A 22,389-nucleotide genomic window follows, 5' to 3' on the forward strand; every position below is an offset into this window, starting at 1 on the left:
AAAGGAAAAATGGGAATTGTTTCTCCTGATGTTTGAAGGGAAAGCTGCAGATTCCAAGTGGGAATCCATCTTCCCTGTGGGATCAAATATTTTTTGGGATAGCTGGGGGTGTTTTGGGAGCACATCCATGGATTTTACCTCTCCTCCCTGGTCCAAATCCATGGATTCCAGGTCGGTGTCCATGCGGGATTGGCGCACACGTTCCCTCCGGGAGCGCTCCTCCTGAGGGGAAAATCGGGATTCAACATCAGCTAAGAGCCTCAGACTCCTCCAAGGTGCTGCTGTTCCCTCAATTTTTTAGGAATAAAAACTTCCCATTTTGATAAACTGGGAATAACAATTTTTATAATCAGGCAACAATCATTTTTGGCGGGAAACCGAATTTCCCCTCACAAAAATGGCTCCCACCAGGAGGGATCCTCCTGAGGGGAAAAATCGGGATTCAGCCTCAGGAAAGGGCTCAGGGCTCCTCCAAAGTGCTGCTGTTCCCTCAATTTTTTAGGAAAAATGAGGAATAACCATTTTTATAAACTGGGAATAACAATTTTAGGTGGGAAAACCAAATTTCCCCTCAAAAAAATGGCTCCTGCTGAGAGGGATCCTCCTGAGGGGAAAAATTTGGATTGAGGCTCATTCTCCTCCAAACTGCTCCGATTCCCTCAATTTCTTTGGAAAACTCATCCAAAAACCAGGAATAAACATTTTGATAAACCAGGAACAGCCATTTGGTATATTCTGTGGGATTTGGGGCATTTCAGCTGATTTTTTGTGGGATTTTGAAGGAAAAACAAACTCTGAGAAAGCAGAAGTGGCTCACGACAGCGTCGCTTCCCCACAGATTTTTGGGGGATTCCAGCCCCGTTTCCAACCCCAACCCCAAATCCCACAAATCCCATAAATCCCAGAAAGATTCCTGACCCGGATCAGGTCCTCTTTTTCCGTCTCGTGGAGCTGGTAGAGGAATTTGGAGAGCTCGGGGTCGGCCTCCATCTTGCCCATGATGCGCTCCTTCTCCGCCTCGCTCTGCGCGCTGGCCAGCAAGGTGCAGTACAGGACTGGGAAAAAGCATGGAAAAATCCTTTTTATGGGAATTTTTTGGATTATTAGCTGGGATTTTTATGGAAATTCTTGGGAAGTTTTGGGATTTGTTGGGATTTCATGGGAATTTTTGGATTTTTTGGTGACTTTTATGGGATTTGCTGAGATTTGCATGGAAATTTTTTGGGAAATTTTGGGATTTTTTATGGGATTTGTTGGGATTTCTATGGGAATTTTGGGGATTTTTTTGGGATTTGATGGAATTTGATGGGATTTTTTTGGGATTTCGATGGGAATTTTTGGGATTTTGTGGACATAATTTCATTGGGAAAGGGAAATAAAAACTCACTCATCATCCTGTGCTGCCTGAGGACCTTGATGAAGTCGAAGGTGTTGAAGCCCAGCAGCAGCACCAGCTGGTTCTCACATTCCCGGTCGTCGCTGGCAGTCTGGGAGAAAAAAAACATGGAATTTTCATACCCAGGGAATCCAGATCCCTGATTTCCATGGGATGGAGGTGAGGAGAGGTCGGGAAAGGAGTGGAAAATAAACCTGAAAGCTAAAAGATCATCCTGGAGGCTCAAAAACAAGCCCAAAAATTCTAATTTTTCTACAAAATATGGGAATCAGGAGGGGAACACCCCATGGAGGTGCAAAAACATACGCCAAAATTCCCATTTTTCCAAAAAAGTATGGAAATCAGGAGGGAAAAGACCCCATGGACGATGATTTCCATCGAAAAACCACCCCAAAATCCCATAAAAACACAAAGAATGGGGTTTTGAGCGACATTCCCACTCTTCAGAGGGACAATTCTCCCAAATCCCAAGGATTTGGTGGCCACAGACCTTGAGGATCTCCAGGACCTCATCTGCCTTTTTTTGGGAGACGATGGCGTCATCGTAGAAGCGGCTGAGCTGGCGCTGCAGCCAGAAGGCGTCGATGTCCCGGGGGTGGAGATCCTTCTTCTTGGAGCTCATCAGCTCCCCCGAGGCCACCAGCTGGAAAATCCCAACAATTCCCATCAAAATCCAACAAAAAATTTTAAAAATTCCCATAAAAATCCCCACAATTTCCATAAAAATTTCAATTAAAATATAATTTTTTTTAATCCCATCAAAATTCCCATCAAAACCACATCAAATCCCATGAAAATACAAATTAAAATGAAAATTGAAATGGAAATAAAATAAACCCCCCGAGGGGGACTCACATTGGCTGAGAGTGTGCAGCGAACCACGGCCTCGTCCCCCTCCAGGTCATCGTCCGATGCCTCGTCCCGAACCTCGCCGTAGATGTCCTCATCCCCCTCCTGCCAGTAAAATCCATTTTTACCATTTTTTCTCTCAAAATTAACTTGCTGATCCTTTTTCCCTCAAAAATGCATTTTTTTCCACTCAAAAATCCCGTTTTTTCCTCACTTTTCCCTCAAAAAATCCCATTTATATCCCTCTTTTCCCACCCAAAATCCCATTTTTTCCCCTCAAGAATCCCGTTTTACCCTTCTTTTCCCTCAGAAATCCCATTTTCCCCTGAAAAATTGCATTTTTACCCCTCTTTTCCCTCAGAAATCCCATTTTCCCCCTCAAAAATCCCGTTTTACCCCTCTTTTCCCTCAGAAATCCCATTTTTCCCCTGAAAAAATCAATTTTTACCCCTCTTTTCCCTCAGAAATCCCATTTTTCCCCTCAAAAATCCCATTTTTACCTTTTTTTTCCAAAATCCCTTTCTACCCTCAGAAATCCCATTTTAATCCTTTTTTTCCCCTAAAGATCCCATTTTTCCCTTTTCCCTCAGAAATCTCACTTTTTCCCTCCAAAATCCCATTTTAACCCCTCTTTTTCCTCAGAAACGCCATTTTCCCCCTCAAAAAATCGCATTTTTATCCCTCTTTTCCCTCAGAAATGCCGTTTTTACTCCTCTTTTCCCTCCAAAATCCCATTTTTATCCCTTTTCCTACCTGAAAATGGGATCAAGGAAAACGGGATTTAGGGAAATGGGATCAGTGGGGTCCGGGGAGGGAAATGGGATTTAAGGAAATGGGATCAGTGTGATCCAAGGAAGGAAATGGGATTTATGGAAATGGGATTTAGGGAAATGGGATCAGTGGGATCCAAGGAAGGAAATGGGATTTAGGAAAAGGGCCAGGCTGACCCCACCTCCTCGTCGGACTCGAACTGAACGTTGACCCCGTAGGTCTCGTCGATGTTGTCGTCTGCAGGGAACAGAATTGCCAGGAATTCCTGGGAATTCACCCAGAATTCGCCCAGAATTCACCCAGAGAATTAAAAAAAAACCCCAAAAATTCCTAAATAAGGTGGAAAAACGCTTGGAAAAAAATAATGGAAAAATTCTGGAAAAATCACCAGAAAATGAAACATCAAATAAAAGATATGCATTAAAAAATATTTTTAAAGTCAAAACAATTCCTCCAAAAAAAACTCCAATAAATTGCAAAAAAAAAAAAATCATGAAAAAATCATGAAAAAATCCCTTAAAAATCACCACAAAAAATCTCTAAAAATTCCACAAAAATCCCTAAAAAACTCACAAAAAATTCCAAAAAGACTCACAAAAAATCCAAAATCAAATAAAATCTATACACTAAAAAAATATTTAAAAAATCAAAATAATTCCTCCAAAAAAATCTCTAAAAATTGCAAAAAAAATTGCGAAAAAAGTGAAAAAGCTGAAAAAAAAAAAAAAAAAAGAGAAAATGGCAAAAAAAACCCAAAAAAATTCCCAAATATTCCCAAAATTGCCAGAATTGTCCTACCCATGTTCTGGATGTCCTTGTCCCCGCCGTAGTCGGTGATCTTCTTGCCCAGGTTGACCAACACGTGGTAGCACGTGTCATCAGTGGGGCCCAGCAGCAGCTCCACCCCAAAAATCTCAAAAAATCTCCCAAAAAATGCCCAAAAAATCCCGAATCAAATAAAATATATGCACTAAAAAAAAATCTTTAAAATTATAAAAACACCTCAAAAAAAAATCTCCAAAAACAGCAAAAAAATTGAGAAAAAATTGCGAAAGAATTGTGAAAAAACGACCAAAAAATGACGAAAAAATGGCCAAAAAATCCCCAAAAAATTCCCAAATATTGCCAAAATTGCCAGAATTGTCCTACCCATGTTCTGGATGTCCTTGTCCCCGCCGTAGTCGGTGATCTTCTTGCCCAGGTTGACCAGCACGTGGTAGCGCGTGTCGTCGGTGGGGCCCAGCAGCAGCTCCACCTCCTTGCGCCGCTCCTTGTCCCGCAGCTTCTCGTTCTTCAGCACGGCCAGGACCTCGTCAGCCGCCCCACACAGGATGTCCCGGGGCTGAGGGGGGACAAGGGTCAGCAAGGAGCACCTTGGAGCCACCTGGGGTGGTGGAAAGTGTCCCAGATGGGCTTTGGTGTCCCTCAAACCCAAACCATTCCATGGTTCCATCAAGGGATTTTCCCTTTGAGGAGCTGGGATGGAATTCCCAGAGCAGCTGGAATCCCTGGAAGTGTCCAAGACCAGCTTGGAGCCACCTGGGGTGGTGGAAAATGTCCCAGCTCCTGGTGGGACCAGATGGGCTTTGGTGTTCCTCCAACCCAAACCATTCCATGGTTCCATCCAGGTGGGATTTTGGGAAGGGATTTTCCCTTTGAGGGGCTGGGGTGGAATTCCCAGAGCAGCTGGGATCCCTGGAAGTGTCCAAGACCAGCTTGGAGCCACCCAGGATGGTGGAAGATGTCCCAGATCCTGGTGGGACCAGATGGGCTTTGGTGGCCCTCAAACCCAAACCATTCCATGGTTCCATCCAGGTGGGATTTTGGGAAGGGATTTTCCCTTTGAGGGGCTGGGATGGAATTCCCAGAGCAGCTGGAATCCCTGGAAGTGTCCAAGACCAGCTTGGAGCCAACTGGGATGGTGGAAAATGTCCCAGCTCATGATGAGCTTTGGTGTCCCTCAACTCCAAACCATTCCATGATCCCATGAGAAGATCAGGATGGGATTTCGGGAAGAAATATTGGGTGAGGAGCTGGGATGGAATTCCCAAAGGACCTGGAATCCCTGGGAGCTTCCAAGACCAGGTCGATCCAGCATGGTAGAACTTCCCAACTTCCAAACTCCCACCCAACCCAACTACCCAACGGGACACCGAGGGTCGGATTCCCAAATCCCAAAATCCCAAAATCCCAAAATGAATCCCAGAGCTGACCTGGTCACCCAGGGCAGCCTGGATGAAGCTGAGCAGGACCTCGTAGGTCTCACGGGTCTCCTTGGTTTTGGGTTTGTAGATGATGCCCACCATCTCGTCGATGCCCTCGGACAGCAGCGTGTAGCCCTTCATCTTGTTGATGTCATGCCGGTCCTCGTCCCTCTTCCTCCTCCTGGAAAAAATTTGGGAAAAAAAATGGGAATTAGAGACGGTCAGGGCTCAAATCTGAGGTTTTTTGGAGGAAAAAATGAAAAAAAAATTGATTTATTTTTGGTTTTTTTGAATGATTTTGGTATCTCCAATAATAGTGGGGTTGGGATTTTGGGTGTTGCACCTCCAAAATTCCCTCATGGTTCAAATCCTGCTTTTTCCAGACCAATTTATTCCCAAAAACTTTATTATTTATTTTATTTATTTTTATTATTTGTATTATTTATTATTTATATTATTTATTATTTATTTTTTATTTTATTTATTTTCTTTTTTTTTTGGTGATTATTTTGGTGGTTCCAAGGTTGGTTTGTGTTTTGGGTTTTCCACTCCAAATATTTCCAAAATTGTTGAGTTGGAGAAAGGAAAACTCCAAGAAAAGCAGATTTTTGGGGATATTTAATACCAGGAAAAGCAGATTTTTTTGGGGTGTTTAGCACCAATAAAAGCAGATTTTTTGGGAAATTAAACACCAGAAAAAAATCAGATTTTTTGGGTATTTAACAGCAGGAAAATCAGTTTTTTGGGATATTTAGCACCAAGAAAAGCAGATCGATTTTTTTTTATATTTAATACCAGGAAAATCAGATTTTTTGGGATATTTAACACCAGGAAAATCAGTTTTTTGGGATATTTAGCACCAGCAAAATAGATTTTGTGGGAAACTGGGAACCAGAAAAAGCAGATTTTTTTATATTTAACAGCAGGAAAATCAGTTTTTTGGGATATTTAGCACCAAGAAGAGCAGACAGATTTTTTTTATATATTTAATACCAGAAAAATCAGATTTTTTGGGCTATTTACCACCAAAAATACCCAATTTTTGGAGAACCCAACCCCTGAAAACCCCTTCATCCCACCATCCCAGGCTGAAAATTCCCGAATTTCTGCTCACTTGGCTCTTCTCTCCTCCTGCATTTGGGGTTTGGTCCTCTGGGCCTTGTCCCCCATGCGGGTCCCCTCCAGCTTCCCCACCAGGGACAGGACCTCCCCCGTGGGCTCGTCCCGGCGCGTGCGGTCGATCAGAGAGCGGTCGGCTTGGAGCACCAGGTTGGAGTTCTGGGGGGAAAAAATGGGAAAAATGGAATTAAATGGGGTTAAAATGGGGTTAAATTGGGTTAAAATGGGGTTAAAATGGGATTGAATAGGGTTAAAATGGGATTTAAATGGGATTTAAACGGGATTCCAAGTCCAGTGGATGAGGGAACGGTCAGCTTCCAGGTTGGAGTCCTGGGAGGGGAGAAAAATGGGATTAAATTTGGTTTAAAAGGGTTAAAATAGGGTAAAAAAGGGTCAAAATGAGATTAAAATGGGTTAAATGGGGTTAAATCAGGTCAAAATGGGGTTAAAATGGGATTCCCCATTGGAATCCCAGGTTTGAGTTCTGGGGGGGAAAAATGGGACTAAATTGGGGTTAAATGGGGTTAAAATGGGATTCCAAGTCCATTGGATCAGGCTTGGAGCATCAAGTTGGAGTTCTGGGGGGTAAATGGGGAAAAATTGGGTCAAAACTGGATTAAATTGAGTTAAAATGGGATTTAAACGGCATTGAATAGGGTTAAATGGGATAAAAATGGGGCTAAATGGGATTCCCCATTGGATCAGGGAATGGTCGGCTTGAAGCACCAGGCTGGAGTTCTGGGTGGGGGGAAATGGGATTAAATTGGGTTAAATGGGATAAAATGGAGTTAAAATGGAATTAAATTGGGTTAAAATGGGGTGAAATAGAGTTAAAATGGAATTTGGGGTGATGGGAATGGGGTTGAGGGAGTGGATTGGGGTCCCAAAGTGGGGGTGGGGAACCCAAAATGGGGATGGGGGTCCCAAAGTGGGGGTGGGGAACCCCAAAATGGGACTGGGGGATCCGGGACGGGCTCACGGTACCGGGACAAACTCACGGTACCGGGACAGGCTCACGGTACCGGGAGGGGGTTCAGGGCACTGAGCGCGCACTCACCGCCTTGTACTCATACTGCAGGCTACGGGCGGTCACGTCCGCCATGGCTGCAGCGGGAACGGGGCCGGGGCCGGGAACCGGAGCGGGAACCGGAGCGGGAACCGGAGCGGGCCCTGACGAGGCCGCGCCGCCGCCGCCGCCGCACCGGAAGCACGGTCAGCAGAACTTCCGGGTGAGGCGGAAACGCGCCGCGAACACGAGGATCCGCCCATCGCAAACTGTGATTGGTTGATACCCGCTAAATCCCGCCCTACACGCCATGAGCTGCCTGTGATTGGTCGAGCCGCCAGCCCGCCACGTTTTGATTGACGTTTGTGCGCCTGAGGGCGGAGGGGCGGGGTAGGGGGCGGGGTCAGTGCGAAGTTCTCCGCTTCCTATTGGTGGATTATGTGAAAGCCACGCCCCCAGGAAGACCACGCCCCTTTCCGGTGAGGGCACACGTGGTGGCCGCGGGGGGGGACCGACACCCCCGAATTGTCCCCAAGGTCCAGGGGGGGCACTGGGGCATTCCAGGGCACTGGGGGGGGTCCCTGGGCATTGGGGGGGTCTCTGGGTATCGAGGGCACCCTGGGCATTTGGGGGTCCCTGGGTATTGAGGGGTCTCTGGGCATTGGGGGGTCTGTGGGCATTGGGGGGTACCCGGGCACTGGGGGTCCATGGGCATTGGGGGTCTCTGGGGATTGGGGGTCCCTGGGCATTTGGGGGTCCCTGGGTATTGAGGGCACCCTGGGTATTTGGGGGTCTCTGGGTATTGGGGGGTCCCTGGGTATTGAGGGGTCTCTGGGCATTGGGGGTCTCTGGGCATTTGGGGGTCCCTGGGCACTGGGGGTCCCTGGGGATCGAGGGCACCCTGGGCATTTGGGGGGCCCTGGGTATTTGGGGGTCTCTGGGCATTGGGGGGTCTCTGGGTATTGAGGGGTCTCTGGGCATTGGGGGGTCCATGGGCATTGAGGGGTCTCTGGGCATTGGGGGGTACCCGGCCACTGGGGGTCCATGGGCATTGGGGGTCTCTGGGGATTGGGGGTCCCTGGGTACTGAGGGATATTTGGGGGACCCTGGGCATTTGGGGGTCTCTGGGTATTGAGGGGTCTCTGGGCATTGGGGGTCCCTGGGCATTGGGGGGTACCCGGGCACTGGGGGTCCATGGGCATTGGGGGTCTCTGGGCATTTGGGGGGCCCTGGGTATTTGGGGGTACCCAGGCACTGGGGGGGTCCCTGGGCATTGAGGGGTCTCTGGGTATCGAAGGCACCCTGGGCATTTGGGGGACCCTGGGTATTTGGGGGTCTCTGAGCATTTGGGGGTCTCTGGGCACTGTGGGGGTCCCTGGGCATTTGGGGGGTCCCTGGGCATTGGGGGTCTCTGAGCATTTGGAGGGTCCCTGGGCACTGAGGGGTCCCCGGGCATTTTGGGGTGCAGGGGACGCGGGCAGCCCCTCCCTGTCCCTGCTGGCTCTGGGGACGCAGCTCGGTGCCCGCTGCGGTGCCCTCGTTATCTCGGCCCCGTTAATTAGCGGAGCGCAGTGCCAGCGCCTGGAGAGGTGCCCGGCGGCCGTGCCAGCTCGGCCGTGCCACAGCGGGGGTGGCACCGCGTGGCACTTGTCCTGTCCCGGGAGGTGACACGGCTCTGCTGCCACACCTGGTGCCTACCTGGGCTTTGTCCTCATCCTCTTGGGGAAGGGATGAAGGGATCCTGGGCACTGGGATGGCACCGGGATGGCACTGGGATGGCACCAAGGGTGGCACTGTGAGCCGGGTTAAACCAGGCTGGGCTGAACCGGGTTAACCCAGGCTGGGCTGAGCCAAGCTGGGTTGAGCTGAGCCTGGTTAAGGTGGCCTGAACTGGGCTGAGCCCAACTGGGACACCCCAAACTGGGCTGAGCCCAACGGGGACACCCCAAACTGGGCTGAGCCCAACCAGGACACCCCAAACTGGGCTGAGCCCAACCGGGACACCCCAAACTGGGCTGATCCAAACCGGGACACCCCAAACTGGGCTGAGCCCAACTGGGACACCCCAAACTGGGCTGAGCCAGGCCAGTGGGGCTGAACTGGGCTGCCTGCTTCTGAATCTGACCCAAACCGAGCCGAGCCGTGCTGGGCCGAGCCTAGTTGTCCCAACTGGTCCCAGTAAGGCCCAACTGGTTCCGAGCCGAGCCGAGCGCGGGCGGTTCCGACTGGCCTGGGGTGCGATTAGAGCTGAATGGTTCCGATTGGAGCCGAACGGTTCCGATCCAATCAAAACCGACCCGAACGGTTCCAATCTGACCCGAGCAGTTCCAGTCTGACCCGAACGGTTCCGGTCTGACCCGAACGGTTCCGATCTGACCGAGCGGTTCCGGTCTGACCCGATCTGACCGAACAGTTCCAATTTGATCCCAACGGTTCCGATCTGACCGAACGGTTCCGATCTGACCCGATCTGACCGAACGGTTCCGGTCTGACCGAACGGTTCCGGTCTGACCCGAACGGTTCCGATCTGACCCGAACGGTTCCGATCTGACCCGATCTGACCGAACGGTTCCGATCTGACCGAACGGTTCCGATCTGACTGAACGGTTCTGACGTGACCCGAACGGTTCCGAGGTGACCGAACGGTTCCGATCTGACCCGAACGGTTCCGGTCCGACCGAACGGTTCCGACCCGGGCCCGCCGCTCGGCGGAGGGGGGCGGCCGTGACGTCACGGGGGGGCGGGGCCCGCCGCGCTCCCGCCGCCGCCCCTCACGGCCGCCGCCGCCGCCTCCCGCGCCCCGGCCGGGCCCCCCCGCGCCCCCGGGCCCGCCCCGCCGCCTCCCGCCGCTCCCGCACCCCCGAACCCCCTCACGGCCCCGCCGCGCCGCCGCCGCCGCGCCCTGAGGTGAGTGCAGCCCCCCCGCCCCGCCCCGGTATTGTTGTGGCGGAGCCGCGGGGGCGGCGGGAGGAGGAGGAGGAGGCGCTTTGTTCCTCCCGGTACCGGGGATCGCCACCGGCTCCCCCCCACCCCAACACACACCCGTGGATGGGGGGGCCGGAATCGCCCCCCCCGCCGCCGCTCGGGGTCGCCGGTGCAGCGGGGATCGCCCCCCACGGTAACGGTACCGGGAGCGGGTGGAGCGGGGATCGACCCCCCGGTAACAGCATTGGGAGCGGGGATCCCCTCCGGTAACGGCACCGGGAGCGGGAGGAGCGGGGATCCCCCCCGGTAACGGCACCGGGAGCGGGGGGAGCGGGGATCCCCCCCGGTAACGGCACCGGGAGCGGGGATCGCCCCCCCGGTAACGGCACCGGGAGCGGGGGGTGACGGCGAGTGGGGATCGCTCCCCCGGTAACGGGAGCGGGGGGAGCGGGGATCCCCCCTACGGTAACGGCACCGGGAGCGGGGATCCCCCCCCCGGTAACGGCACCGGGAGCGGGGATCCCCCCCGGTAACGGCACCGGGAGCCGGGGGTGCCGGGGCGCGGGTGGGCGGCGGCGTGGGGACCCCCGGTGGCACCGCCGTGGGGACCCCCGGTGGCACCGCCGTGGGGACCCCCGTGCGACCGCGGGGCCGCCGGTCCGGCCGTGGCGGGCTGCGGGTGGCTGTCCCCGCTGCGGGGACCGGCGGTGCCCGCGGCCGGTGGCACTGTCGCCGTGCTTTGTCCCTGTGGCCGTCGTGCCTGTTGCGGGCCCGGCTCTGCCTGTTGAGCCCCAGCCGTGCCCGCGGCAGCCTGGCCGGTCCTGTGGCGCCCCAGATGTGCCCAGGGCACCCCAGATGTGTCCCGTGGCACCCCAAATGTGTCCCTGGCACCCCAGCCATGCCCTTGGCACCCCAGATGTGCCTGTTGCACCCCAGATTTGGCTGTCACATCCCAGCTGTGTTTGTGGCACCCCAGCTGTGCCTGTGGCACCCCAACTCTGCCCTTGGCACTCCAGCTGTGCCCGTGGCAGCCCAGATGTGCCCGTGACACCCCAATTATGCCCGTGGCACCCCAACTATGCCCTTGGCACCCCAGATGTGCCTGTTGCACCCCAGATGTGGCTGTCACATCCCAGCTGTGCCCATGGGAGCCCAGATGTGTCCCTGGCAGCCCAGATGTCCTTGTGACACCCCAGCTGTGCCCATGGCACCCCAACCGTGCCAGTGCCATCCCAGCTGTGCCCGTGACATCCCAACTATGGTCTTGGCACCCCAGCTGTGCCCGTGCCACCCCATATGTGTCCCTGGCACCCCAGCTGTGCCCGTGGCACCCCAACCGTGCCAGTGCCACCCCAGCTGTGCCTGTGACACCCCAACTATGGTCTTGGCACCCCAGCTGTGCCCGTGGCACCCCAGATGTCCCCTGTGCCACCCCATAGGTGTCCCTGGCACCCCAGCTGTGCCCTTGGCACCCCAGATGTGCCTGTTGCACCCCAGATGTGGCTGTCACATCCCAGCTGTGTTTGTGGCACCCCAGCTGTGCCCGTGGCACCCCAGATGTCCCCTGTGCCACCCCATAGGTGTCCCTGGCACCCCAGCCGTGCCCGTGGCACCCCAGCTGTGCCCGTGCCACCCTCCCCCGCCACGCAGGAAGCCGGGCCGGGGTGTCCCCCATTCCCACGGCCCTTCCCGTGCCCCCACCCTGCCGGAAATCCTTCCCGAGCCCTCACCGGGGCCCCCCGAGCCCCCCCAAACTTCCTGCTTCCCGCCGGCCGGGCCAGAACAATTCCCGGCCGCATCCTGCCCGCCCCGGGGCACCCTCGGGGGCACCCCCGGGGGCACCGGGGGGTCCCGGGCAGGACGTGGCAAACACCCGGGCCACCATTATCCCCCCCCCACCATAATCCCACCCCCACCGTGTCCCACGGGGCGTGGGGGGACTCGTGACACCCTTGTGCCCGCGCCCGCCCGCGTGACGCCGCCGCCGCCGCTGCCCCGTGGCACTGACGGGCCCCGGTGTGGCCGTGTCCCCCGGCAGGGACCCGGCGGTGTCCCCAGCGCTGTCCCCAGCGCTGTCCCCCCGGTGCCATGGCTGCTGTCATCGCCCTGCTGCTGCTGGCCCTGGTCACCGCTGCCGCTGGCACGCCGGGGGCATCGTGGAGTGCTGTGCCCAGGAGGACTGTGCCCTACGAGGGTGAGTGCCAGGGGGCTCAGGGGTGGCTTGTGGGGTGACATGCGGGGTGACATTTGTCCCTCCACACCGCCGGAGTTGGTTGGTCAGCACTGAGGGGCGGGTGGGTGTCCCCAAAACTGGGCTGTGAGGGGGCAGAGTGTCCCCAAAACTGGGCTGTGGGGAGACATGTGCCAGGTGTGCCATCCCCAGTCCTGTGCCAGCGCCTGGGGGCCACTGCCCCATGCTGTGTCCTGTCCCCTGTCCCAATCCCTGTATCGTGTCCCTTGTCCCCATCCCTGTCCCCTGTCCCATCCCTGTGCTGTGTCCCCTGTCCCCATCCCTGTCCCCTGTCCCCATCCCTGTATCGTGTCCCCTGTCCCCATCCCTGTGCCAGCTCCTTTGTCCTGTCCCTCCTCCATGTCCCCTGTGTCCACGCCCTGCCACCACCCCGTCCCATCCGCCTGCCATGTCCCTTGTCCCATCCCTCTGCCGTTTCCTGTCCCCACACCCTGCCATCATCCTGTCCCGTCCCTCGGCCATGTCCCCTGTGTCCCCTGTCCCCATCCCTCTGCCATGTGCCCCTGCCCTGTGCTGTCACCCTGTGTCCCCATGCCGTGCCAGCAGCCCCTGTCCCTGTCCCCCTGCCGTGCCCTGTGTCCCCATGCCGTGCCCCATTTCCCTGTCCCCATGTGGTGGCAGCGCCCCCTGTCCTCTGGCCTTGTTCCGTGCCACTGTCCCTGTGCCATGTCCCTGTCCCCACACCTTTACTGTGCCACTGTCCCCATGCAGTGTTCCTTGTCCCCACACCTTTACTGTGCCACTGTCCCTTGTCCCCACTCCTTAACTGTGCCACTGTCCCTGTGCCATGTCCCCTGTCCCCACACCTTTACTGTGCCACTGTCCCCTGTCCCCACACCTTTCCTGTGCCATGTCCCCTGTCCCCCCGCCCAGGACCCCACCCTCAGCAGTGCCCCTGTCCCCGTGCCGCCCCCGTGCCGTGCCAGCCCCTGTCCCTGTCCCTGCCCGGGGCCCTGGCGCTGTCCCCTCAATGGTTCCTTTCTGCTGAGCCCGGGGGTGGCCGGGGGGGGCACGGGGTCCCTGCAAAGGCCACTGTGTTCGGTGACAAAGGGACCTTTGTGTGCCACGGGGCCGGGGGTGGCCGGCAGGGGCGGGGGGTGCCCCGAGGGTCCCTGCTCTGGGTCCCTGTGTCCCCACAGAGCTGTGGGGGAGGGGGGTCCCAGTGTGATGTCCCCACAGAGCTGCATGGCGGGGTCCCCATGTCCCCTCAGAGCTGTGGGGTCCCAGCCCTGTGTCCCCACAGTCTGTGGTGTCCCAGCTCGGTGTCCCCTGTCCCCACAGAGCTGTGGGGTCCCAGCCCTGTGTCCCCTCAGAGCTGTGGTGTCCCCTGTCCCCTGAGAGCTGTGGTGTCCCAGCCTGGTGTCCCCACAGCGCTGTGGGTGGGATCTGACCAGGGCTGGGGGGTGCTGTGGGGTCCACTCTGGTGTCCCCACGGTCTGTGGTGTCCCAGCCCCGTGTCCCCTGTCCCCGCAGAGCTGCAGGACACCGCCAGGCGTTTCTCCCAGGGCGGGGTCTCCCACTACCTGACGCTGACGCTGGACGAGGCCGAGGCGCTGCTCTACGTGGGTGCCCGTGAGGCCGTGTTCGCCCTGGCCACGGGCACCGTGGAGCTCAAGGCGGCGGTGAGGACCCCAAAAACGGGCAGGGTTTGGGGTGGGGGGTGCCCTGCCAGCCCCTGACCCCTGTGCCACCCCCAGATCTCCTGGGAGGCGCCCGTGGAGAAGAAGGCGGAGTGCGTGCAGAAGGGCAAGAACAACCAGGTGGGCACGGGGTGCTGGGGGGGTTTGGGGCACCGTGCCAGCTCCAGGGGCCTGTCCCTGTGTCCCTGTGTCCCTGTGCCATGTTCTGTGTCCTCGTGCTGTGCCAGCTCGAGTCTCTGTCCCTGTGTCCCTGTGTCCCTGTGTCCTGTGCCATGCCAGCTCCAGAATCCCTGTCCCTGTGTCCCCATGCTGTGCCACATTTCCCTTGTCCCTATGTGGTGGCAGTGTCCCCTGTCCTCTACCTCTGTCCCATGCCACTGTCCCTGTGCAGTGTCCCCTGTCCCCACACCTTCACCGTGCCACTGTCCCAGTGCCACCTGCCTTGTCCCCATTAATGTCCCCTGTGTCCCCTCGCAGACCGACTGCTTCAACTACGTGCGCTTCCTGCAGAGCTACAACAGCTCCCACCTGTACGCCTGCGGCACCTACGCCTTCCAGCCCAAGTGCACCTACATCGTGAGTGGGCTCCCAAACCCGGGTCCCCAATGTCCCCTGCTCTCCCCGGGGACGTGGCTCTGTCCCCAGGGGTGGCCCTGTCCCCAGGGATGGCATTTAGCGTGATTTTGTGGCCATGAGGGCAGGTTGGGTGTCTCCTGTGCACTTGGGGCGGCCCAGATGGGTCATCAGGGACAAGAGAAACCCTGGGTGAGGGACAGGGACAGTCCCTGATGGGTTATCTTGGAGGTGTCCCTGTCCCCAGGAGGACCATCCAAGGGTGTCCCTGTCCCTGGAGAGTGGCCCAGGGCTGTCCCTGTCCCCAGGAGTGTCACCTGCAGGGTGCCCATGTCCCTGGGGCCTGTCTGGGTGGCACAGACACGACCCAGTGCCACCCCCGTGCCCCCCCAGGAGCTCTCCGGCTTCACCCTGGACCCGGTGGCGTTCGAGGACGGCAAAGGCAAATGTCCCTACGACCCCACCAAGGGCCACACCGGCCTCATCGTGGGTAGGTGACACTTCTGGGGGCACAGGGGGGGGTGCCAGCATGCCCGCCAGCCTCCTTAAACGCCTCCCTCACAGATGGGGAGCTGTACTCTGCCACCTTCAACAACTTCCTGGGCACGGAGCCCGTCATCCTGCGCAACCTGGGCCCGCACTACTCCGTGAAGACCGAGTACCTGACCTCGTGGCTCAACGGTGGGCACAGCCTGGCACACGGGGAGGGCACGGGGCGCACGGGGAGGGCACAGGCGTGACCGGGTGCTTTTGCAGAGCCTCACTTCGTGGCGTCGGCCTTCGTGCCCGAGAGCGCGGGCAGCAGCGGTGACGACGACAAGGTTTACTTCTTCTTCAGCGAGCGCGCCGTCGAGTACGACTGCTACGCCGAGCAGGTGGTGGCACGGGTGGCACGGGTCTGCAAGGTACGCTGGGCACACCTGGACACACCTGGGGACACGCCCTGGGCTGTCTGAGGGGTTGGGCATTGAGTGCTACGGCGAGTGGGTGGTGGCACAGTCTGCAGGGTACCTTGCCATGGTGCCCATGGTCACCCTGGTGGCCCTGTCCTGGTGCCCATGGTGGCATTGTCCCGGTGCCAGTGATCACCATGGTGGCCTTTTCCTGGTGCCTGTGGTGCCCATGGTCACCATGGTGGCCATGTCCCAGTGCCTGTGGTGGCCTTGTCCCAGTGCCCATGGTGGCCTTGTCCCAGTGCCAGTGGTCACCATGGTGGCCATGTCCCAGTGCCTGTGGTGGCCTTGTCCCAGTGCCCATGGTGGCCTTGTCCCAGTGCCAGTGGTCACCATGGTGGCCTTGTCCTGATGCCCATGGTGCCCATGGTCACCATGGTGGCCCTGTCCTGGTGCCTGTGGTGGCATTGTCCCAGTGCCAGTGGTCACCATGGTGGCCCTGTCTTGGTGCCCATGGTGGCCTTGTCCCAGTGCCAGTGGTCACCATGGTGGCCCTGTCCTGGTGCCCATGGTGGCCTTGTCCCAGTGCCCATGGTACCATAGTGGCCCTGTCCCTGTGCCCATGGTCACCATGGTGGGCTTGTCCTGGTGCCCATGGTGGCCTTGTCCCAGTGCCAGTGGTCACCATGGTGGCCATGTCCCAGTGCCAGTGGTCACCATGGTGGCCCTGTCCTGGTGCCTGTGTCTTGGTGCCCATGATGCCCACAGTGCCCACCTTGGCCATGTCCCAGTGCCTGTGGGGTGCCCACAGTGGCTGTGTCCCAGTCCCACTGGTCACCACGATGTCCCTGTCCTGGTGCCCGTGGTGCCCACAGTGGCTGTGTCCCAGTCCCACTGGTCACCACGATGCCCCTGCCCTGGTGCCCGTGGTCACCACGCCGCCGCAGCGGCCGTGCCCCGGTGCCCGCGGTGCCCACAGCGGCCTGTGCCCGGCAGGGGGACGTGGGCGGCGCGCGGACGCTGCAGAAGAAGTGGACGTCGTTCCTGAAGGCGCGCCTGGTGTGCTCGGCGCCCGAGCAGCAGCTGCACTTCAACCGCCTGCAGGCCGTCTTCACCCTGCCCGGTGCCCGCTGGCAGGACACCGCCTTCTTCGGCGTCTTCCAGGCCCGCTGGTGAGTGCCCGCCGTGCCCGCGCCGGCCCGTGCGCCGGGGGGCCTGGGCCCAGTGCCCGTGGTGGTCTTGATCTGGTGACCGTGGTGGTCTTGTCCCAATGACTGTGGTGGTCTTGATCTGGTGACCGTGGTGGTCTTGATCTGGTGGCCATGGTGGTCTTGATCTGGTGACTGTGGTGGTCTTGTCCTGGTGTTCATGGTGGTCTTGTCCCAGTGCCCATGGTAGTCTTGTCCCAGTGCCCGTGGTGGTCTTGTCCCAATGGCTGTGGTGGTCTTGATCTGGTGACCGTGGTCTCTATCTGGTGCCCATGGTGGCCTTGTCCCAGTGCCCATGATGGCCCTGTCCTAGTGACCATGGTGGCCTTGTCCTGATGCCCATGGTGGCCCTGCCCTGGTGCCCATGGTGGCCCTGTCCTGGTACCCATTGTACCCATGGTGGCCTTGTCCTAGTGACCATGGTGGCCTTGTTCTGGTGACCATGGTCACCATGGTGGCCCTGCCTTTGTGCCCATGGTGTCCATGATGGCCTTGTCCCAGTGCCCATGGTGGCCTTGTCCCAGTGCCCATGGTGGCCCTTCCTCAGTGCCCGTGCTGCCCATGGTGTCCCTGCCCCGGTGCCCGTGGTGGCCATGGTGTCCCTGTCCTTGTGGCTATGGTGCCCATGGTGTCCCTGCCCTGGTGCCCATGCTGCCCATGGCATCCTGTCCTGGTGCCCGCTGTCTGCCAGCCCGCTGTGCCCGCAGGGGGGACGTGGACGTCTCTGCCATCTGCCGCTACCCCATCCTGGAGGTGAGGAAGGCCTTCGAGGGGCCCTACAAGGAGTACCGGGAGCAGGCACAGAAGTGGGGGCGCTACTCGGGCGAGGTGCCCACGCCCCGGCCCGGCGCGGTGAGAGCGGGCACGCATCCGGCTGGGGGTGCTGGGGGCAGCTGTGGGGCTGGCATCCACCCCTGAGGGGTTGGGATCCATCCCTGAGGGTTGGGATCCATCCATGAGGGTTGGCATCCATCCCTGAGGGGTTGGGAGCCATCCCTGATGGGTTGGGAGCCATCCCTGAGGGGTTGGCATCCATCCCTGAGGGTTGGGATCCATCCATGAGGGGTTGGGAGCCATCCCTGAGGGGTTGGGATCCATCCATGAGGGGTTGGGATCCATCCCTGAGGGGTTGGGATCCATCCATGAGGGGTTGGGATCCATCCCTGAGGGTTGGGATCCATCCATGAGGGGTTGGGATCCATCCATGAGGGTTGGCATCCATCCCTGAGGGGTTGGCATCCATCCCTGAGGGTTGGGATCCATCCATGAGGGGTTGGGAGCCATCCCTGAGGGGTTGGGATCCATCCATGAGGGGTTGGGAGCCATCCCTGAGGGGTTGGGAGCCATCCATGAGGGGTTGGGAGCCATCCCTGAGGGGTTGGGATCCATCCATGAGGGTTGGGATCCATCCATGAGGGGTTGGGAGCCATCCCTGAGGGGTTGGGATCCATCCATGAGGGGTTGGGATCCATCCCTGAGGGTTGGGATCCATCCATGAGGGGTTGGGAGCCATCCCTGAGGGGTTGGGATCCATCCCTGAGGGTTGGGAGCCATCCCTGAGGGGTTGGGAGCCATCCCTGAGGGGTTGGGAGCCATCCCTGAGGGGTTGGGAGCCATCCCTGAGGGTTGGCATCCATCCGTGGGGCTGGTGTTGCCCCCTGAGGGGTTGGCACCCATCCCTGAGGGGTTGGGAGCCATCCATGAGGGTTGTGATCCACTCATGAGGGTTGGCATCCATCCCTGAGGGGTTGGGAGCCATCCCTGGGGATTGGGATCCATCCATGAGGGTTGGCATCCATCTGTGGGGCTGGTGGTGCCCTGTGAGGGTTGGGAACCATCCATGGGGCTGGTGGTGCCCTCTGAGGGGTTGGCATCCATCCCTGAGGGGTTGGGAGCCATCTCTGCCATCCTGAGAGGGATTTGGGATCCATCTGTGCCCTCCTGAGAGGGATTGTGACCCACCCCGGTGCCCCCCGTGCCCTGATGTTGCCCCTCCATGCCCTGACGTTGCCCCCCGTGCCCTGACGGTGCCCCCCGTGCCCTGACGGTGCCCCGTGCCCCTGGCAGTGCATCACGGACTGGCACCGGCAGAACGGCTTTGCCAGCTCGCTGGAGCTGCCCGACAACACGCTCAACTTCGCCAAGAAGCACCCGCTGATGGACCAGCCGGTGCCACCCCAGCGCGGCCGCCCGCTGCTGCTCAAGAGGGACGCCAACTTCACCCAGCTCGTGGTGGATCGCGTGGCAGGGCTGGACGGGGCCACCTACGAGGTGCTCTTCATTGGCACAGGTGATGCCAGGGGACAGGGGGGACAGGGACAGGGGGCACAGAGGGGACAGTGAGGACAGGGCACAGAGGGGACAGGACATTGAGGGGACAGGGACAGAGGGATGGGGGGCACAATGAGGACAGGGCACAGAGGGAGAGGGCACAGAGAGGACAGGGCATTGAGGGACAGAGCACAGAGGGGACATGGCACCAAGGGAAGAGGGCACAGCAGTGACAGGGCATTGAGGGACAGGGCACAGAGGGGACATGGCACCAAGGGAAGAGGGCACAGAGGGGACAAGGCACCCACAGGGCACAGAGAGGACATGGCACCAAGGGACAGGGCACAGAGGGGACATGGCACCAAGGGAAGAGGGCACAGAGAGGACAGGGCACTGAGGGACAGGGCACAGAGGGCACAAGGCACCCACAGGGCACAGAGGGGACAGGGCACTGAGGGACATGGCACCGAGGGAGAGGGCACAGAGGGCTCAAGGCACCCACAGGGCACAGAGGGGACAGGGCCCTGAGGAGGCACAGAGGGGACAGGGCCCTGAGGAGGCACCGAGGCACAGCACCCCCGTGGCCGCCCCTGCACTGCCCGTGGCTCAGTGCCCGCCGTGCCCACCCGCAGGTGACGGCTGGGTGCACAAGGCGCTGGATTTGGGCACCCGCACCCACCTGGTGGAGGAGCTGCAGGTGTTCGAGCCGCCGCAGCCCGTCGAGAGCCTGGTACTGGCGGGCACCAAGGTGAGCGTGCCAGGGGGGCGGCGGTGGCACCGCGGTGGCACCGGTGGCACCCACCTGACCCCTGCCCTGCCCTGGCAGAAGCTGCTGTTCGCCGGGTCCCGCTTGCAGGTGGCACAGCTGCCCCTGGCAGAGTGCGGGCGCTACCGCTCCTGCACCGACTGCGTGCTGGCACGGGACCCCTACTGCGCCTGGAGCCGCAACGGCAGCGCCTGCGTCCGCACCGACGGGCACAACGGGTACGGGCACGGCACACGCGGGATGGGCACGGTGCCCAGGGCACTGGGATGGCACCTGGGGCATGGGGATGGCACCCAGGGCTTGGGGATGGCACCTGGGGCTTGGGGATGGCACCCGGGGCTTGGGGATGGCACCCGGGGCATGGGGATGGCACCTGGGGCATGGGGATGGCACCCAGGGCAAGCTCAGGCTGGATTTTACCCAGAGGGTGCTGGGCGCTGCTCAGGGAATGGGCACGGCCCCGAGGCTGCTCCAGGAGCCTTTGGATTTTGGGGTGTCTGGGCAGTGCCAGGGGTGGGATCAGGGGTCGCCGGGGGTACCCCCTGACTGTGCCCTCCTCCCGCAGGTCCCACCTGGTGCAGGACGTGCTGAGCTCCGACACCGCGGCCTGCTCCGTGCCACAGGTGGCCAAGCAAGGTGAGACACTAAGGGTGGCACGTGGGTGTGCCCGTGCCATCCCACGCACCCCGTGCCATCCCATGGACCTCATCCCACCCCATCCCATCCCATGGATCCCGTCCCATCGTTGCCATCCCATGGACCCCATTCCATCCCATCCCACCCCATTGATGCCATCTCATCTCATCTCATCCCATGGATTCCATCTCATGGATCCCACCCCACCCCATCCCATGGATCCCATCCCATCGTTGCCATCCCATGGACCCCATTCCATCCCATTCCATTCCATCCCACCCCATTGATGCCATCTCATCTCATCCCATGGATCCCGTGGATTCCATCTCATGGATCCCACCCCAACCCACCCCATAGATCCCATCCCATCGATCCCACCCCATTGATGCCATCTCATCTCATCCCATGGATCCCGTGGATTCCATCTCATGGATCCCACCCCAACCCACCCCACAGATCCCATCCCATCGATCCCACCCCATCCCATCGTTCCTATCCCATGGACCCCATTCCATCCCACCCCACTGATGCCATCTCATCTCATCTCATGGACCCCATCCCCTCGCATGGATCCCATCCTGTGGATCCCATCCCATGGATCCCATCCGATCCCATTCAACTGATCCCATCCCACCCCACCCCATGGATCCCACCCCACCCCACCCCATGGATCCCACCCCACCTCACCCCATGGATCCCACCCCACCCCACCCCATAGATCCCACCCCACCCCACCCCATAGATCCCACCCCACCCCACCCCATGGATCCCATCCCACCCACGCCATGGATCCCATCCCATCCTATGGATCCCATCCCACCCCACGGATCCCACTCCACCTCACGAACCCCACCCATCCCCGCCCCGTCCCCGCTGACCTCCCGGTGCCCGCAGGGCCGCTGACCCCCAAGAACGTGACGGTGGTGGCGGGCACGGACCTGGTGCTGACGTGCCGCCTGGCCTCCAACCTGGCGCGCGCCCTCTGGACCTTCGAGGGCCGGGCGCTGGCGGCGCAGCAGGCGCTGCTGCCGGGCGAGGCGCGGCTGCGGGCGCTGGTGGTGCCCGGCGCGGGCGCCCAGCACAGCGGCACGTACCGCTGCCTGGCCGAGGAGCAGGGCGCCCGCCTGCCCGCCCAGGAGTACCGCGTGGCCGTGCTGCCCGGCCCGGGCGCGCCGCTGGAGACGCGGGCGCCGCCGCAGGGCCTGGGCGCCGTCTGGGTGCTGGCCGTGTGCCTGGGCGCCCTGTGCCTGCTGCTGCTGCTGGCCGTGCTGTCGCTGTGGCGCCGGCTGCGCCACGAGCTGGGCAAGGGCGCCAAGGCCATCGAGAGCACCCTGGTGTACCCCATCGAGCTGCCCAAGGAGCCGCCCAGCCCGCGCTTCGTGCCCAGCGCCGCCTCCGACTCGGACGAGAAGCTCTGGGACCCGGCCAGTTATTACTACTCGGACGGTTCGCTCAAAATCGTGCCCGGCCACGCCAGCGCCGCGGGCGCCGCGCGCTGCCACAACGGGGCCGCCTCGCCGCCCGCGGGCATCCCCGGGCAGCCGCTGCACTCGCCCACCCGCATCCACCTGGGCCCCCTGCGCGGCTCGGCCTCCAACGGGTACATCCGCCTGGCGCTGGGCGCCGAGGAGCGCCCGGCCTGCGCCGACCTGGCCGAGGAGCTGCGGCGCAAACTGCAGCAGCGCCAGCCCCTGCCCGACTCCAACCCCGAGGAGTCCTCGGTGTGAGCCGCGCCCGCCTCGGTGCCACGGCCGGCGCGGGCACCGCCGAGTGGGCACGGCGGAGATGGTGCCGGGATGTGGCTGGGGATGGGTGGATGGCACCAAATCCTGGCTGGGATGGACACCTGGCACCAAAACCCAGCTGTGGATGGACACCTGG

General features: G+C 59.6%; 2 protein-coding genes across 3 annotated transcripts in view; one reads left to right on the plus strand and one right to left on the minus strand.

Moving 5' to 3' along the window:
• SNRNP200 (small nuclear ribonucleoprotein U5 subunit 200) overlaps positions 1 to 7,574 on the minus strand; it is a 29,665-nt gene extending 22,091 nt beyond the window's left edge. The window contains exons 1-10 of the mRNA XM_041720512.2: positions 7,397 to 7,574; positions 6,335 to 6,498; positions 5,230 to 5,401; positions 4,166 to 4,358; positions 3,198 to 3,253; positions 2,252 to 2,350; positions 1,887 to 2,039; positions 1,388 to 1,487; positions 919 to 1,055; positions 139 to 222 (exon numbers count right to left, since the gene is read on the minus strand). Coding sequence (XP_041576446.1) covers positions 139 to 222; positions 919 to 1,055; positions 1,388 to 1,487; positions 1,887 to 2,039; positions 2,252 to 2,350; positions 3,198 to 3,253; positions 4,166 to 4,358; positions 5,230 to 5,401; positions 6,335 to 6,498; positions 7,397 to 7,441 — 1,203 coding nt within the window. The 5' untranslated portion in view covers positions 7,442 to 7,574. The remainder of the gene's footprint in view (positions 1 to 138; positions 223 to 918; positions 1,056 to 1,387; positions 1,488 to 1,886; positions 2,040 to 2,251; positions 2,351 to 3,197; positions 3,254 to 4,165; positions 4,359 to 5,229; positions 5,402 to 6,334; positions 6,499 to 7,396) is intronic.
• A 2,551-nt stretch (positions 7,575 to 10,125) lies between these two features.
• SEMA4C (semaphorin 4C) lies at positions 10,126 to 22,359 on the plus strand. Of its 2 annotated transcripts, none has more exons than XM_041720546.2 (15): positions 10,126 to 10,252; positions 12,309 to 12,464; positions 13,995 to 14,143; positions 14,219 to 14,281; positions 14,639 to 14,737; positions 15,128 to 15,224; positions 15,299 to 15,415; positions 15,491 to 15,639; positions 16,624 to 16,799; positions 17,543 to 17,687; positions 18,903 to 19,125; positions 19,739 to 19,854; positions 19,933 to 20,090; positions 20,438 to 20,508; positions 21,403 to 22,357. In XM_041720546.2, the coding sequence occupies exons 2-15, from the start codon at positions 12,359 to 12,361 to the stop codon at positions 22,233 to 22,235; spliced, it is 2,502 nt and encodes an 833-aa protein (XP_041576480.2). In that variant the 5' UTR covers positions 10,126 to 10,252; positions 12,309 to 12,358; the 3' UTR covers positions 22,236 to 22,357. The 2 variants fall into 2 exon arrangements, with proteins under 2 accessions (XP_041576480.2, XP_041576479.2); XM_041720545.2 differs by lacking the exon at positions 10,126 to 10,252 and adding an exon at positions 10,259 to 10,463 and having other exon boundaries at positions 21,403 to 22,359.
• The last annotated feature ends 30 nt before the right edge of the window (positions 22,360 to 22,389 follow it).

This window comes from Taeniopygia guttata, chromosome 22, assembly GCF_048771995.1.
Source record: "Taeniopygia guttata chromosome 22, bTaeGut7.mat, whole genome shotgun sequence".
Taxonomy (NCBI): domain Eukaryota; kingdom Metazoa; phylum Chordata; class Aves; order Passeriformes; family Estrildidae; genus Taeniopygia; species Taeniopygia guttata.